Source organism: Pseudopipra pipra, chromosome 13, assembly GCF_036250125.1.
Source record: "Pseudopipra pipra isolate bDixPip1 chromosome 13, bDixPip1.hap1, whole genome shotgun sequence".
Lineage (NCBI taxonomy): Eukaryota > Metazoa > Chordata > Aves > Passeriformes > Pipridae > Pseudopipra > Pseudopipra pipra.
The window spans coordinates 17,565,195-17,581,887 of NC_087561.1; the positions used below are offsets into that span (position 1 = coordinate 17,565,195).

The 16,693-nt window shown below is 49.8% G+C and overlaps 1 protein-coding gene and 1 long non-coding RNA gene across 2 annotated transcripts in view; one reads left to right on the top strand and one right to left on the bottom strand.

Moving 5' to 3' along the window:
* LOC135421583 (serine/threonine-protein kinase PAK 3-like) overlaps positions 1 to 16,693 on the top strand; it is a 158,953-nt gene that overhangs the window by 82,222 nt on the left and 60,038 nt on the right. The window contains exon 4 of the mRNA XM_064670199.1: positions 15,979 to 16,104. Coding sequence (XP_064526269.1) covers positions 15,979 to 16,104 — 126 coding nt within the window. The remainder of the gene's footprint in view (positions 1 to 15,978; positions 16,105 to 16,693) is intronic.
* Positions 484 to 3,099, bottom strand: LOC135421592 (uncharacterized). Its single transcript, XR_010434102.1, has 3 exons — positions 2,447 to 3,099; positions 1,911 to 2,074; positions 484 to 1,438 (listed from the first exon to the last, which is right to left on the bottom strand). It is a non-coding gene; the product is annotated as an uncharacterized LOC135421592 (long non-coding RNA).

Here is a 16,693-nt window from a genome sequence, read left to right on the forward strand (position 1 = left end):
AGTTCTTTCATGGTTTATATACCCTGTTACATCAGCAGTAAATTCTTTTTAGTAACTTTTCTATATATCTACTTTTTTGTTAAGCATTCACTGTCTAGGAGAAAATTACTCTCAATTAATTTCCCACACACAAGGATACATCTCACCACATCCGCATTTATCTTGCCAAGTTCCCCTTCTATGTTTCTCCCAGGGTCATATAAACTCGGTTCCCTACATCCACTCCTTACAAAAGATGAACTCTCCCTGCTGAGTCTTGGAGGTGATCTTGGAGGGCAGGAGCTGGGAGGTCAGCTGGAGAGATGGCACAGGGATGGCCTGGTACAATTCTACTTTTTTCAGGGCTGCAAAATGTCTCAGATCTGGGCGGGGAAGAGTTTCCTCTTCAGGGGTTCACAGTCACAAACCAAAACCAAACAAACCAACCCCAAAGAACAAAGCTACTGGTGGAGGGGCTCGGAACAGACGGCTCACAGGCCAATATGGTTGGCAAAATGTCCGTTTATTAGAAGAAGAACATTTATTATATACTGCTGCTACACCTGGACGTGTGATTCTTCTTCACACAGCACTGGATATATAAGAGAAACATACTTTGTTGTCCGGTGTTAATTGGAGCATCACAGGTGTCCATAAGAGATGAAAAAACTTGTTTAGCTTTCTAAGACTCCTCCTTGACCTTGGCAGGGAGCCTTCTTTTCTGAAGTTCTAACTTCAGAGCCTGTAGCCATGTTAGCTACGCTAATGGTAAATCCTTTACACGTGTCATTTCCAAAATGCATGATCACAAAACTTGGCTTTGCTAGTTGTTAAATCCAGGCACCAGATTGTTACCAGGTATGACCCAAAACTGACTCTAGAAACTCAAACGCACACTGGTGTATAGTTTTTAGGAGAGCTTTAAAATAAAAAAAATAATTAGTTTACACACAAATCCTTCTGCAGTCCACACTGTATAACAACTCCTGTTGCTCACTAAGAGAATTACCTAATTTATAACATTGAACTGTATAACCTCACTGCTTATAAATGTATTCACAGGCACAAAAAAAAAATAATTGCAAGTAGCGAGACTTAACATCGCAAGTAACTCTTTGCTTCAAAAACAAACAAACAAACAAAACCCCAAACCACCAAAACAGAGCAGTTAGATGAACCAAAACATGTCTGGATAAGAACTATTAATCATAAGCTCTTACCTGCAGGAGCTTTAGCTTGTGAACGGTTCCCAGCTCCCACGCTGGGCGGAGTTTGTGATTTTAGCAGACCCTCAGCTGCCCGGCAAGGCTCACGTCCCACCTGAGAATGCTGCTTTCACCTAAAGTTCAGGTCTGGAAGCAATATGTGGCATAGTAGAGGACTGGATAGAAGGACCTACTGCTGCCACTCCCCTTGGAGCAGAAGCCACTGGCTGTGGTGAATTCCCATCTGAAGAAACCTTTGGGGAAAAAAAAAAAAAGATGAAAATGTAAAGAATTTTATGCCACAGTGTCTGTCCAGAGCTTGAAACAGAAGTCACAAAGGACAAAACAAGTAGCAAATGATACCTCAATATTAGAGGCTTTTTTGAGAAAGCTTTAAGCATTATAACTATATAATTAGGGTTTATTATATATTATAATAAAAATTATAAACTTGAGGTAGAAATAGCAAATTAAAAAAAAAATCAACAAAAACCTTAAAAAAAAATCCATGACAACATTAGAAGAGTTCTTGCCTGTAAAGAATAAGTAGGTTAACACTAATGTACCAAGAAAAGGACTTTAATAACACAAGACTTCCACTACATATGGATCAAGACAACAGGTCTAGCATCTGAACAGACTCCCCCTCCCCCACAAGCAAGTTTTTACTTCAGACTGTCCAGGTAACAAAATTTATGTTGTTGTTAGGACATCTCTCACACTTACTGGTACATTCTCTCCCTGGGACAGAGCTGCCTTTCTCTTCTCCAGGTGCTCTGGCAGCTCACTAACACGCTTCTCCAGCACTGCCACCTCCAAGCTGCGCTCCTTCCAATTCTCCCTCGGTGCTGCAGCCTGGCATTCTGCTCCTGCTTCACTTTGTTCCTTACCTGAAAAAATTCACCAAGCAGTGGGGCAGGAGGGGAAAGCAAGGAAAAGAAAAACAAATGAACTTTCAGGAGAGGGGACAGGAACCAGTTACAAAGAGAAAAGCCGTTGAAAAAGTGAAGTTATGTCTTCTCTCCAGTGAAAATATTGGTTAGTCTCCAAATTTGCAGAAAGGAAAGGGATATGCACAGTGTGCTCCTTCCTCCCTTTCCCTCGAACTCGGTACAATCACCCCTCCATCCTCAGCATGCAGGCAGCCACACGGGCCCGGCAGGAATGGGAGCAGTGGCGTTTCTTCCCGACGAGCTCAGAAAAGGACCCAACTGTCTTTAAAGCCCTTAAGAGTTGGGGGTCACAAGCTGGCTTTCCATTACCTGCAGCTCCTTGGACATGCGGTGGGTGGAGCTCAGCTACAGGTGACAGGTTGTCGTGGTAACCACTAATTCGTCAGCCCTTTCTCAGCATCTCTGGCAGCCCAGGCAGTTCCTCTGCTTTCGGCACGTCCAGCGCCAGCTCGCGCCGCTTCGGCTGCAACAGGCTCTTCAGCTGGTCCGCCTCCTCCGCTGCAAAGGACGAGAGAGAGCACAAGAGCTGCCCTGAGGAACAGCCCAGCATGGGCTGCTCTGCTCCCAGGGCAGCGCTGCAGGGCACCCAGAGAGCACCCTGCCGGCCTCCGGAGCAGGGCTGCACAGAGCCAAACCTGCTCCTCTACCCGGCAGGTGCACAAGCAAAGTCACCGGCACCATTCTGGACATTTGGTCTCCTCAGAGCACTGACGGAGAGGGAAAAAGAACATTTGGTTCACTGTCCCAAGTACAGAAACAAACAAAACCACAACACCAGACTGAATTCACCTGCAGAAGCCCAAATTCACCGAATGCCTGCTGAATTCAGCAGGAAGACACTCACTCAACCACAAGGCATCATTTCAAACTCTGCATTTAAGCCCTAAGAAGCCAGTAACAAAACACTAAAGCTGTTTCATTAAACACAGACTCCCGGGGCGGGAGCGGGAACGGAGCAGAGCGGAGCGGGGTGGCCGGGCGGGCGGCGAAGCCGCCTGAGCGCCGATCCGCTTCCTGCCTGGGGTCCTCGCTTGTCAGCCGCGCGCCGCGTCCCCAAGCGGGGCTGCCCGTCCGGTGCCTGCCGCCGGCGCCCGGCGCCGCCGAGAGCCCTGCCCTGTCCTCACAGCGGGAAGCACCGCAGCGAGACGGCGCTGCGAGCGCGGGGTGGGGGTCCGGGTTGGGATGGAGCTCAGGCAACAGGAAAGACGCCTCTCTGAGGCAGGGGGCCTCGCGCCACCATATTTAGTGTTGTCCTGGCTCATTTCCGGTCCTGGTAGCGCCATCTTCACTTCTGGCTTGGCGGACCATCTTTCTGTACGGCATTGGAGGACTTCTGGTCCGAGGGCCGCCATCTTTCTGTGCGGCCTCGCAGGACCTCAGGTCCGGGGGGCGCCATCTTTGCTGAGGCGTTGAAAATATTCCGGTCGCTCCCACTCCCGGTCCCCAACTTTACCCTTTGAATGTCCCTCACTAATTTCTACGGTTTCACCTCAAAATCTTCATTTTAGTCCCGCCCCCCAACCCCGAGAGAGACGGGAGACCACAAGTCCCGTCGTGCCCCGGGAACCGGCCAGGCCCCAGTGCGGCCGCTCCTTCCCTGCTCGGTGCCGCTGATTCAGCCGCCTCCTGGCGGGCCCCGCCCCCTTGAGCAGGCCTCCGAAGGGCCGCCGCCCCCTCCCCGTTCTCCGCTGCTCTTCCCCTCGCTGCGGGCGGGACCCTCGAGACTCCCAAGAACAGCCGCGGCAGGCACCGCGCGCGTGCAGGGCCCTTCGCTGCAGTGCCGCCCTTAAGTTCAGCAGGGGGCGCTGCAGTGCCATGAGAGTCACTGCGCATGCGTCATTCCCTCTCTTGACCGCCCTTAATTACCACGTGATCGCGGACGTCTCACAATGACTGCGCATGCGCCGCCGCCGCCAGCTTGGGGGACCCTCACCACGTGACCTTCTGGCTTCGCTTTCTTACTGCGGACGCCTCACCTGCTTTTCTGGGGTCCCACCCATTCTGGGGCCCTTCCCTGACGTTTCGCGGCTCCCCCTCCACTTTTTCGTGTCCCTGGGGTTCCCCCACCCACGTTTCGGGGTCCCCTTCTCACATTTTAGGGGTGACCCCCAGTTTACGGTTCGGAGGGTGGGGGGTGGAAGTAAACGGGGTGCCCAAGAAGGTTTTTTTTTTCTCTTTTATTTCACTTTTTATTTTATTTCCTTTTTAGTTTTCTTGCTTTTAATTTTTTTATTTTCTTCTGTATTTTATATTTCCTTTTTTATTTTGTTTATTTTTTATTCTCTTCATTTTTCATTTTCTTTTATTTCTTGTTTGGTTTTTATTTTTTTATTTCTTATTCTTCCAGAGAGGGAAACACTGCAGCTCCTCTGGACCAGAGAAAGCCTCCCCTGCTCTTCCCTTAAACACAACGCCTGGAATTAGTGCCCTGGAAGCCTGGTCCACTCATTCCAGGGACTGAGGCTCACTCAGAAGGGCTTTCCCAGTATCAAATGGAAATTACATTGTGGGCAAACGCGCTTCCGGCAGGACTGCTGGGACACTCCTGGTCAAGGCGACCGGTCTGTGGAAGTCAGACCAGTGACCACCCGGGGGGGATTTTCCGGGGGATACTTCCAGGTTTTATTCTCCAGAAACTCCAGTTCTTTCTGGCACCGCTTGCTTCAGTCTTCCCTTGTTGGAAGAGGTCACTTAGTCTTTCTAGGGGCCAGATTGTCAAAGCCCGGCCAATCCATTCCCTCCACACCCCCCTCACACTCAGGGGCCGAGGGGCAGCGGCCTGCCCTGCCCTGCCCCTTGTAATAGATTAGTAGTTGTCACATAATTTACTCATCAAATCAGTAGTAGTAATAGTTGTAATAGTTGTAGTAATTTACTCTTCTAATAGTATTGCATGTTATATTCATATATATATATTTGTAATCAAGGTTCTGTTAAGGCCGGTGGACTGTAAGTTACAGAATGGGCAATTAATCTGTCAGTACTATAAGCTGATAGTCCTGCAGCTGCAGTTTCTAAGCTGACAAAAAAAGTTGTTATGCCTTACTGAATAAGTCTTTTGTATATTGTCTAAAAGTGTATGCTTAAAGTAACGAAAGAATGGACAAGGATCAAAGGGTCAAGAACGAAGACGATAAAAAGTATCCTAGATGGACATCTGGAAGAGACTCACACAGTAGGCCTCAAGGATGAAAAATTACCTAAAACTATGGAAAGGAAAGTACCTGGCAACTAAAAGCGAGCCTGCAAAAGAACCAACCAGAACCAGGTCTGCGAACTCAGATGCAATAGAAGGATAACAAGTGACTATGGGAAGGGAATTGACAATAGTACAAAGAATACTGCTTTTGCCCACTGCTTTGCTGGCCGTGTGTGGAGCAGGGGTCTCCCCAGCAGCCCAGCGTGCTGATTTGCTTATTTGCACTTTATATAAATCTTTAATAAATTTTGCTGCTATATTTTAGGCTGAGTTTCATTTACTTATAACATACCCACACATATATCTCTGTATCAATCCCCTTGATTTGTACTACCCCAGACATGTCTGAACTTGTCCCCAGTTATTCCCACCAAAAGTTTTCTCCCTTACTCTCCCCTGCTTTCCCGCTCATCCCACACTGATTGGCCAGAAAATGCCGCAGTGCGGAGTGAGCTCCCATTGGCCCCAGATACCTGACTCCTCCCAAGTCCCTCCCTCCTTCTCCCTACTCCCCAATCCTGTGGCACCCTGAGATGTCCGTCCCGTGCTCCGCCCCGGTGATCGGACCTCCCTCACTTGAACCCTACATAAGTCCTCGTTCCTCCTAATAAAGTGGCCGTTGCACCGTTTCCTTCTATGTTGTCGAAGCCTTCTGTGCAGTGTCGCGTCCCTGTTTCCTTCCTACCGGGCGGTGGCAAGTATCTACTCTGATCTTTGCAGCCACTTCATTATTAAATTAACTTTTCTTGCTATTCATAGCTGGAAAGTCCCATTGATGGGGGTTTTGGTATGGCTTGGAATTGGGGAAGGAAAAAATTAAAGGAAAAACGGAAAGATGGGGTGGGGGGGTGAACTGGGGCTTCCTTCAAGTTGGGAGCGGGACGGCGTGGGGCCGGGGAGCTGTAGGGAGACTCCTCGCCACTGTGCTCAGTGCCTGGCCTCTTCCCCCGCCCACCCCATCGCCCAGGCTGAGAACCGTCGCCGCTGCTGCCTCAGCCTGGGGGCCGCCCCGCCTCATCGGCAACTGTTCTTGCCTCAGCCCTCAGGGGTTTTCCCCTCAGCCCGCACCAGTTTTTCCCTCAGCCCGCAGCCGGTTTTGCCTCAGCCCACAGCCCTTTCTGCCTCATAACTGCCCCCCCCCCCCCCCGCCTCAGCTGCAGCCGGTTTTGTCTCAGCCCAGAGCCATTCTCATCTCAGCCCTTGTGCCGCGCTGCTTCAGCCCGCAGCGGTTTTTGCTTCAGCCTGGGGTTCACCCCATCTCAGCTGAGGCCTCGGTGATGCCGGGAAAAGGCGACGGTAGTAAAACTCAAGAGCCACAGGCGCTATGAAGCCGCTAGTTGTTTCTTACGCTGCCGGACGCGCGGGGGATGACTCCGCCTGACACGCGCGAGCGCTCCCCCCTCACGGCTCCCGTTTTCTCCCAGCAGGTCATCCCTATCCATCGCACGGTTTGACATATTCAGGAACTACCCCAGAGTGGCATGGATTTCTATGGAAATCTCGGGACACGCCTTCTGGCTGTCAAGAGTGCCTTTGGTTTGGGTATGTCCCTTCCAGAGGAAACAGAGCACAGCCACTCTTCCAGCTAGATTCAACACTGTGCTCTCAGACTGAGAGTGGGGAATCCTTGTGCTTGCTTTCATAATTCAAGCCGGTTTTAACGCTATTTCTTTTTTCTGCAGTTGATTTTGGCTTATGTGCTTGGCTTCAGCCCCAGCGAAAGACATGGAGGTCATTTTTTTCAACGCCTTTCTATATGGTATCAGAAATGTTGAGAAGAGAGAGATATGATGCCAAAGTGGACATCTGGGCCCTTGGGATCATGGCACTAGAAATGGTGGATGGTCCTACACGGGTAAGGTGCAAATACTGTCAGAGAGCCCTGCCTTTCTCCCCTGAGCCATATCTTTCTCCCACTCACATCAGCTTGAACTAGTCCCACCAAGGCCCACGTCTAAAAGTGTCCTGGAGCACATCTGCTCACAGGAGAAGTGACATGTGCCAGTGCAGAAATGGGCCGTTTTGGCCTCCAACAATGCTTGAATTCCTCCTGTGCTCTTTGAACTCCCTTGGAGCTGGATCTCCCAATGGCAGGAATTTTTCAGCAGCAGGATTCTCCCGTTGGAGAATTACTGTGAAAAGCATTTCAAGGGGATCTGCAGGCCAGAAGTCTTTTCAGACTTGGACCAGTGCCCACTGCTTACCTGAGCCTTTCAGGGCAGGTCACTGCTTCTAGTACTGCCACAAGTCTGTATTAGCCAGTACATTTCTAAAAGTAGGTTCTAGCACAGCTCCTTGTAGTAAGCCAATGTATTTCCAGGTTTGCAGTTGTAGATGCTAATTCCCTATAATGAAATGACCTGCTCTTACACCAAAGGAGTGTGCAATAGGCCAGGAAGGTATACTGGGATAAAACCCCATGACTAACAGCTGAAACCAAGTTAAATGCTGCCCAGTTAATTCCTGAGGAAGGCAACAATTATGGAAAATGTCAGTCTTCCAGTCCTTCTGAAAAAGGTCCCTGACTTTTCTTGGAAGACTTCTTTTGGATTGCATTTGCCTTGCAGAAGGCAGTAAAAAGAGATGAAGACAATTAGCAGGACTGGTCTGGATGCTGAAAATTCTCTGCTTCCTTAAGCTCAAATGTTGATCAGGGCTCCTGGAGAAGCCCCAGGTCAACTCTCAGAAAGCAAGGACTGGCCTGTGCTGGAGCTTTTCCCCTCGGGGAGGGATGGTTAATGGCTGTCTTGTGTTTCCTTTGTCCCAGCCTAAGGACATGCCACCCCAGCTGGAGCCTCCCAGAGAACTGTCGCCTGTGTTCCGTTCCTTCCTGCAGTCCTGCCTGAACCGGAATGCAAAGCGTCGATGGACGGCCAGGCAGCTGCTGAAGGTAAAGTGGCTGCAGGTGAAACAGCTGTCCAGGGATGGGCTTTGTCATCAGCTAAACAACTAAGTAGCATCCTAGAATAATTTGGCTTGGAAGGGTCCTTTAAGTGGCATCTAGTCCAACCCCCCTGCAACGAGCAGGGACATCTTCAACTAGACCGGGTTGCTCAGAGCCCTGTCCCACCTGACCAGGGATGGGGTATCCACTTCCTGTGCCAGTGTTTCAGCACCCTCATTCTAAACAATGACTTCCTTAGATGTAACCAGAATCTATCCTCTTGCACTTGAAAACTATGATCCTTTGTCCCACTGCAACCGGGCCCTTTGAAAAAATGTCTCCCCTTGAAGGACTGCAAGGCCACAATAAGCTCTCCCTGGGACCTTGTCTTCTCCAGTGCCATCTGTCTTGGCCTTTCCTTAGAGGAAAGATGGAGGTCTAGATAGTTCCCTACGTCCTCCTGATGTGTATTGCTGGTAACCAGAGGAATCCCTCTGGAGCCTGTGAGAAACTGCATTTGGAAAGTAATGGCTCCTTTTGTTCTTCTTTGGTTTTTTGGTGCAGCATCCGTTTTTAGGAAAATCCAAGAGTCTTGCCGAGATGGCTCCTCTGATTGATGCAGTCAGGAGACCCAGAACAGCGGTCTTTGCAGCCACTTCATTTGTAAATAAACTTTTGTAGGTCAGCCCGTGTGCTCCTATAGTGTGTATATATAGTGTGTATATATAGTGTGTATATATAGTGTGTATATATAGTGTGTGTATATATAGTGTGTGTATATATAGTGTGTGTATATATAGTGTGTGTATATATAGTGTGTGTATATCTACTCTTATCTTTGCAGCCACTTCATTTGTAAATAAACTTTTGTAGGTCAGCCCGTGTGCTCCTATAGTGTGTATATATAGTGTGTATATATAGTGTGTGTATATAGTGTGTGTGTGTATATAGTGTGTGTGTGTATATAGTGTGTGTGTGTATATAGTGTGTGTGTGTATATAGTGTGTGTGTGTATATAGTGTGTGTGTGTATATAGTGTGTGTGTGTATATAGTGTGTGTGTGTATATAGTGTGTGTGTATATAGTGTGTGTGTATATAGTGTGTGTGTGTATATAGTGTGTGTGTGTATATAGTGTGTGTGTATATAGTGTGTGTGTGTATATAGTGTGTGTGTGTATATAGTGTGTGTGTGTATATAGTGTGTGTGTGTGTATATAGTGTGTGTGTGTATATAGTGTGTGTGTGTGTATATAGTGTGTGTGTGTGTATATAGTGTGTGTGTGTGTATATAGTGTGTGTGTGTGTATATAGTGTGTGTGTGTGTATATAGTGTGTGTGTATATAGTGTGTATATAGAATGTAGCGTTTGTGTGGGAACAGGAAAAAATTAAAGGAAAAACGGAAAGCTGTGTGTGTGGGAGGGAACTGGGGCTTCCTTCAAGTTGGGAGCGGGACGGCGTGGGGCCGGGGAGCTGTAGGGAGACTCCTCGCCACTGTGCTCAGTGCCTGGCCTCTTCCCCCGCCCACCCCATCGCCCAGGCTGAGAACCGTCGCCGCTGCTGCCTCAGCCTGGGGGCCGCCCCGCCTCATCGGCAACTGTTCTTGCCTCAGCCCTCGGGTTTTCCTCTCAGCCCGCACCAGTTTTTCCCTCAACCCTCAGCCATTTTTCCTTCAGATCACAGTCGGTTTTGCCTCAGCCCGGACCAATTTTTCCCTCAACTCGCAGCCGGTTTTGCCTCAGCCCACAGCCCTTTCTGCCTCATAACTGCCCCCCCCCCCCCCCGCCTCAGCTGCAGCCGGTTTTGTCTCAGCCCAGAGCCATTCTCATCTCAGCCCTTGTGCCCCGCTGCTTCAGCCCGCAGCGGTTTTTGCTTCAGCCTGGGGATCACCCCATCTCAGCTGAGGCCTCGGTGATGCCGGGAAAAGGCCACGGTAGTAAAACTCAAGAGCCACAGGCGCTATGAAGCCGCTAGTTGTTTATTACGCTGCCGGACGCGCGGGGGATGACTCCGCCTGACACGCGCGAGCGCTCCCCCCTCACGGCTCCCGTTTTCTCCCAGCAGGTCATCCCTATCCATCGCACGGTTTGACATATTCAGGAACTACCCCAGAGTGGTATGGATTTCTATGGAAATCTCGGGACACGCCTTCTGGCGCCTGCCCACTTCTCTCGGGTGGTCGCAGGGGATGAAGGCTTCGAGTCTGCCTCTCACCGAACGGTTCCCCTCGCTCTCGGAGCACGCACAGTCTCTCAGCACCTTCCCCTCAGCAGGCAGCAAAGAGAGAGACCCCCTCACACACACCCGCTGCTCCGTCGCCCTGATATTCCACTGTAGCAGACAGAAAGGCTAGTCAGGGCCCCAGAAAATCTTACACGCACACAGAAGTTGGATAGGAGAAGGATTTAAGAGCTCCATGTCCACTGAGGCTTCTGACCCTGTAGGTTTCCCACAAGCCTAAGGGAATTTGGTTTTTGCAGGTGCACCAGGAGCTCAGTGCTGGGCAGAGAACTTTCTTGGGAGAAAGTCTGACTTGAGTGGCTATGGGAGAAGTGGCCAAAGGGGGGAGAACGGGCAGGAAGCACCCACGGGGGCACCCCCACTCTGACAGCTGCTCCAAGGGCTCCCTGCCACGTGTGGAACACGGACGTGTCCCTGAGGGATTGACAACAAATGCTGTCCATGTCAGGCAATCACAGCTGTTCTGAATGTCCTCCAAGCCTCTCCACAGTAAAAGGGGAGAAGCCCCGCTTGGTACAGCGAGGGCTGTGCCGTGAGGGCTGCTGGGGAGGAATCTCACTCTTCCTGGAGTCAGCTACTGTTGTCAAATACCTCTGAAATCCTCGGGATAACAGAACCCTCAAACCCTGCATTGCTAGTGTTAAAAAGCAAGGCGTTATTTTATTCACAGCACTATGGGCTGTGGGTGACTAGCCAACAGCCTCCACACAGACACGGATTCAAAACTTATTATTCCATTTTTCCATGGAAGAGCAGAGTTGATTTCCAGATGAGTTTTAGGCAGAAAGATGAGCTTTACATCAGGAGGTAAGCTGACAAGTCACTGCGAGAAAGGGAGGTCAGGCTCCAACAGGAGAGCAAGATTCAACATTCCAGGGGTCAAGAAACCACCCAAAACCATTGCAGCGTGGGGAACCTTGAACGGCTGTTTCCGTGATGTCACAGGACTGTTGCCCCACTGTCGCTGTGATGTCACTGAAGTGCTGGGTGGCCACTGCAGTGTCCGTGGAACGCTCTCATTCAGGCACCAAGGGCCTCGGCTTGCGGTGCAGTTCGTCACGTGCTCGTCGCAGAGGAGTCTTCGGATTGAGGATTTCTCAGCGGAGAGTTGTGAACGGGCGTCCAAGAGGATTTTTCAGATCGAGGAGCTCTCAGTGGAGACCCTGCAAACCAGAGAGCGGTTTTCTTTTCCCCCCCCCCCCCCCAAGGGGCTGTGCCCCTTGGACTGCAGCACAGCTTTGCTGAAATGTTTCGGCAAATCTGCGCTGCAGTTCATGATTTTGTGCTGTTTTCATCAAATTTATATTTTTCTCCAGACAGGTCCTGCCAGGTGACGGAGTTCCCGAGAGGTGAGTAGTGTTTGTTCCTGGGGGCAGCATACCTGGCTTTGGCATGGCTGTGTTCTTTATGCTCTTCCTTAGGCACTGAGATGATTTAGAAACAAAACTGCCCTTAAGATGCCCTTAGTTTGGTAGAACTCCTGTCAACAGCTTTGTCTGAAAAGGGGGGGGTCTGTGTGTGGACAGCATTTGGAATGGAACTTGAGGGGGTTCTGTGCCCTCCACTGGATAGCCTGTGGAGTCTGCAATTTCCTCACTTTGCTGGTTCTACCAGTACGACTTCCAAAATGCAGGCTTGGGAGAGCTTCTCAGAAGTTCTTCTAAAAACTGTTCAGTTATCTCCAGAACTGAGGGGAAAGCATCCTTTTTGCTAAATTCCATAATTAAAGGATTTGATCACACCAATGACCTCTGAGATAAAATGCCAGCTTCCAAACAGTGCAGGCTCCTGAACCCAGGAGCTGTTCGTGTGCTAGAATGGCTAGAGGGGATTTTTTGGACAGTTTTTCTGGGGAACCATTTTCCGCAAGCTAAAGAGAACTGATGCTTGCCATTTATTAAAAGAAAAACCAAAAGCCAACAGAACAGAAAAAGGAAAAAAAAAAAAAGAAGAGGAAATTTCTTTAGCTCTTCAGCTAAAGCTGCTTTAGCTCTTGGGTAGAACAGAAGCATTGACTGTTAATGGACAGTTTACATTTGCTTGATGGAGTTTCTATTTGTTTTATTTCCTGGGAAAACAGCATAAAAAATAGACAGGAAACTGTAGAAGATGAATATGGGGTTTTGTCCTCTTCTCTTGCTTGCTGTGCAAAAGAACTGCTGCTCCTGGAGAGATGTTGTGAAAGAAAAATGCTCTTTATTTGGGTTGCCTTGTGTGATGGGATTCCCCACAAGAGGCAGTTTTCTGACAGCGTCTGGTTCATTTTGCCTTGCCCATTGCAGACGGAATCACCAGTGGATATGGAGGTGGACAGAGAGCAGCCCATCCTTCTGTGAGTGGAAAAGGAAGCTTTGACGTTCCTAGTTTTTAAGAATCATGGAGCGAGCTGTGAGCTTGGCCTGCTACAACAGAGTGCCAGCCTGAGAGGCTGAAAGCAAGTCCATGAAAGAAAGTCCATGTCAGTGCCTTTGCAGCAGCAGCAGCAGCAGCAGCAGCCAAGGCATCCCTGGCTGTTTTCTCATTTTCTGTTCAAGAGCTTTTAAACAGAGGAAGATCTGGGTTTGCAGGCAGAAGATTTTTTGCTGATTTTAGCCATGGTGGGATATCTAAGTCAGAGCAATATGCAGCACTGTCTAACTAGTTGGTAAAGAGAGCAAATTTGGGACAATGGGATGTAATGCCCTGCCACTGAGAGGCAGCTGGGACTGTGGAGGGATTTCAACTCCCCTAATTTGATAGAGAGTTAAATTGGCCTGGGACATACGCACTGTAGAACTGAGGACCGTAGGACCAAGTGCATGTTAATGGCTGTCTTGTGTTTCCTTTGTCCCAATCCCAAGGACGTGCCAACCCAGCTGGAGACTCCCAGAAATCCACCGTCTATGTTCCGATCCTTCCTGCAGTCTTACCTGTACGGGACTGTGAGGCCCCGATGGCCCACCAAGCAGCTTCTGCAGACAAAGTGGCTGGAGGTGAAACAGCTGTCCAGGGATGGGCTTTGTCATCAGCCAAACTCAGAGGCATCAGGAGGCCTCCTCTCCTACTAATCTCCAGTCTTAGTGCTTTTCAAAAGACAAATAAGTAGCATCCTAGAATAATTACGCTTGGAAGGGACCTTTAAGTGGCATCTAGTCCAACCCCCCTGCAACGAGCAGGGACATCTTCAACTAGACTGGGTTGCTCAGAGCCCTGTCCCACCTGACCAGGGATGGGGTATCCACTTCCTGTGCCAGTGTTTCAGCACCCTCATTCTAAACAATGACTTCCTCAGATGTAACCAGAATCTCTCCTCTTCCACTTGAAAACCATGACCCTTTGTCCCATTGCAACCGGGCCCTTTGAAAAAATGTCCCCTTGAAGGATTGAAAGGCCACAATAAGCTCTCCCTGGCACCTTCTCTTCTCCAGTGCCATCCCTCTTGGCCTTTCCTCCGAGGCAAGGTCTTCCACCATCTGGTCCTGTCTGTGGCCCTGGCTTGTACTTTGGGAGGACACTTGGTTGTACCTGGTGGCAAAAGACCTGGAGTAGAATAATAGCAGGTCCAGAGGCTGCAATGGTGTTGGTGGAGGGGGACCCAAGGAAGCAGTCCCAGCCAAGCGATCGGAGAATTGCCTGTGAGAAGGAAGGGGCTGTGGGGAGCTCACTGCGAGCCTCAGAGGGGGCCCAGCTTGTCCCTCCTGCCCCACTCTTTGAGGTTTCTGCCACTCAAGGAGGGACAGCTGAGCGGGCCTTGTCCCAGCCCCATTTGCTGCCTGGCACATTCAAGCAGGCCAGAAGTGCTCCAGGGTTCTGGCAGGTTTTGTGGCAGAGAGAGGGAGCTGCACAAGGTGCCACTGGGCTGTCCCTGCTGGGAAGGAAGGTGGCAGCCAGCACAGGGAGGGGCAGGGGTGGAATGCACACACTGCTCTCCCTGCAAGCCAGAGCTGAGTCCATCAGCGCTCTGCCCCTTGTGTCCCTGCTCTTGTCTGGGTGCTGAGAACCTCCACCTCAGTGCTCTTCAGAACAATACACAGGCCTGCATCCTCCTGGGGTTGACCTTGCTTAGAGGTACGGGAATTTCCCGAGGAGGGGCTTATGCTCCTCATCAGTTTTCACACCTAAAATAGCCCAGGTCTTTAGAGAAGAGGAACCTAAGGGAGTCCTTTGAGTTTTCTGAAATGGAAAAAGGCCCGAGACAGCAAGTGGCATTCCCGAGCACTGGCAAGGCAAACCTCCTTGCTGCAGACACCTTGAGAAATTGATTAAGGGCCTTATGGGCCATGTTTGCCTGTGATAGCAAGGTCCTGGACATGAAGTTGGAGGTGTAGATGGTGCCCTCAGTCCTCCTGATGTGTATTGCTGGTAACTAGAGGAATCCTGCTGAAGCCTGTGGGAAACTGCATTTGGAAAGTAATGGCTCCTTTCTTTCTGTGTTTTTTCCTTTGGGCAGCATCCATTTTTAGAAAGATCCGATAGTCTCACCAACAAGAGTCCTCTGCTCGATGCAGCCAGGAGATTCCTTACAGAGAGGGTCACAACACCATCACCAGAACCTCTGCTGGCTCCCTCTGTTTCTGGACAGGAGAGTAAGGAAGAGCAAGCAGAGAAGGAAAACGTGAAAGCAAAGCCTGAAGGAATGAAATCAGTAAGTGCCAGCTTTGGTTAGCACTGCCTTTGGTGTCATTCAGAGCTGCAAGTTCCTGAGCAGCCAGTGCTTGCCATGCATGGCTGAAGAGTGTGAGGGCTCTAGCCCTGCCATGACACGGTGCTTCAGCCCAGCCACTGACACCTGGAAAAGAGGTTTTGACCCTTCCTGTTTAGTCTTTAGATTGCCGTGCAGGATTCCTAGGAGACAGGAGAAACTGTCCCCTGGATGTACCTGCCCCTCCACAGGGCCTATTTCAGAAAATCCATGAACAAGAAATTGGCCAGGCCCTTGTGTGAAATGACCCTTTTGTTATTGTGTGTAACTATCCAACCTTGCAAGGGACAGAATGGTGACTGTCCCTGACTCTACTGACTCTCCCCAGGGCACAAACGTGACAGCAGAACCTCTCCTGGCTCCCTCTATTTCCGGACAAGACATTAAAGAAGAGGAAGTGGACAATGAACTTGTGGCTCTTGTTGGAGCTGGAGAGCCTGAAGAAATTAAATCAGTAAGTGCCAGAGTACATTAGCATTGCCTTTGGTGTAATTTAGAACTTGTGATGAGAGCAAGCTTGCTTTTCATGGCTGAAGACTGTGTGAGGGCTGGAGTCCTTCCATGACACTGTGCTTCTACCCAGTCACTGACACCTGGAAAAGGAATTTTGACTCTTCCTGTTTAGTCTTTAGATTGCCGTGCAGGATTCCTCGGAGACAGGAGAAACTGTCCCCTGGACGTACCTGCCCCTCCACAGGGCCGATTTCAGAAAACCATAAAAAAAAAGAACAAGAAAGTGGCCCTGTGTGAAATGACCCTTTTGTTATTGTGTGTAACTATCCAACCTTGCAAGGGACAGAATGGTGACTGTCCCTGACACTACTGACTTTCCCCAGGGCACAACAGCAGCACCAGAACCTCTGCTGGCTCCCTCTCTTTCTGGACAAGAGGGTAAAGAAGAGGAAGTGGACAATGAACCCGTGGCTGTTGTTGGAGCCGCAGAGCCTGAAGAAATTAAATCAGTAAGTGCCAGAGTACATTAGCATTGCCTGTGGTGTAATTTAGAACTTGTGATGAGAGCAAGCTTGCTTTTCATGGCTGAAGAGTGTGAGGGCTGGAGTGCTGCCATGACACTGTGCTTCTACCCAGCCACTGACACCTGGAAAAGGGGTTTTGACCCTTCCTGTTTAATCTTTAGATTGCCGTGCAGGATTCCTAGGAGACAGGAGAAACTGTCCCCTGGATGTACCTGCCCCTCCACAGGGCCTATTTCAGAAAATCCATGAACAAGAAATTGGCCAGGCCCTTGTGTGAAATGACCCTTTTGTTATTGTGTGTAACTATCCAACCTTGCAAGGGACAGAATTGTGACTGTCCCTGACTCTTCTGACTCTCCCCAGGGCACAAACGTGACACCAGAACCTCTGCTGGCTCCCTCTGTTTCCGGACAAGACATTAAAGAAGAGGAAGTGGACAATGAACTTGTGGCTGTTGTTGGAGCTGCAGAGCCTGAAGAAATTAAATCAGTAAGTGCCAGAGTACATTAGCATTGCCTTTGGTGTAATTTAGAACTTGTGATGAGAGCAAGCTTGCTTTTCATGGCTGAAGACT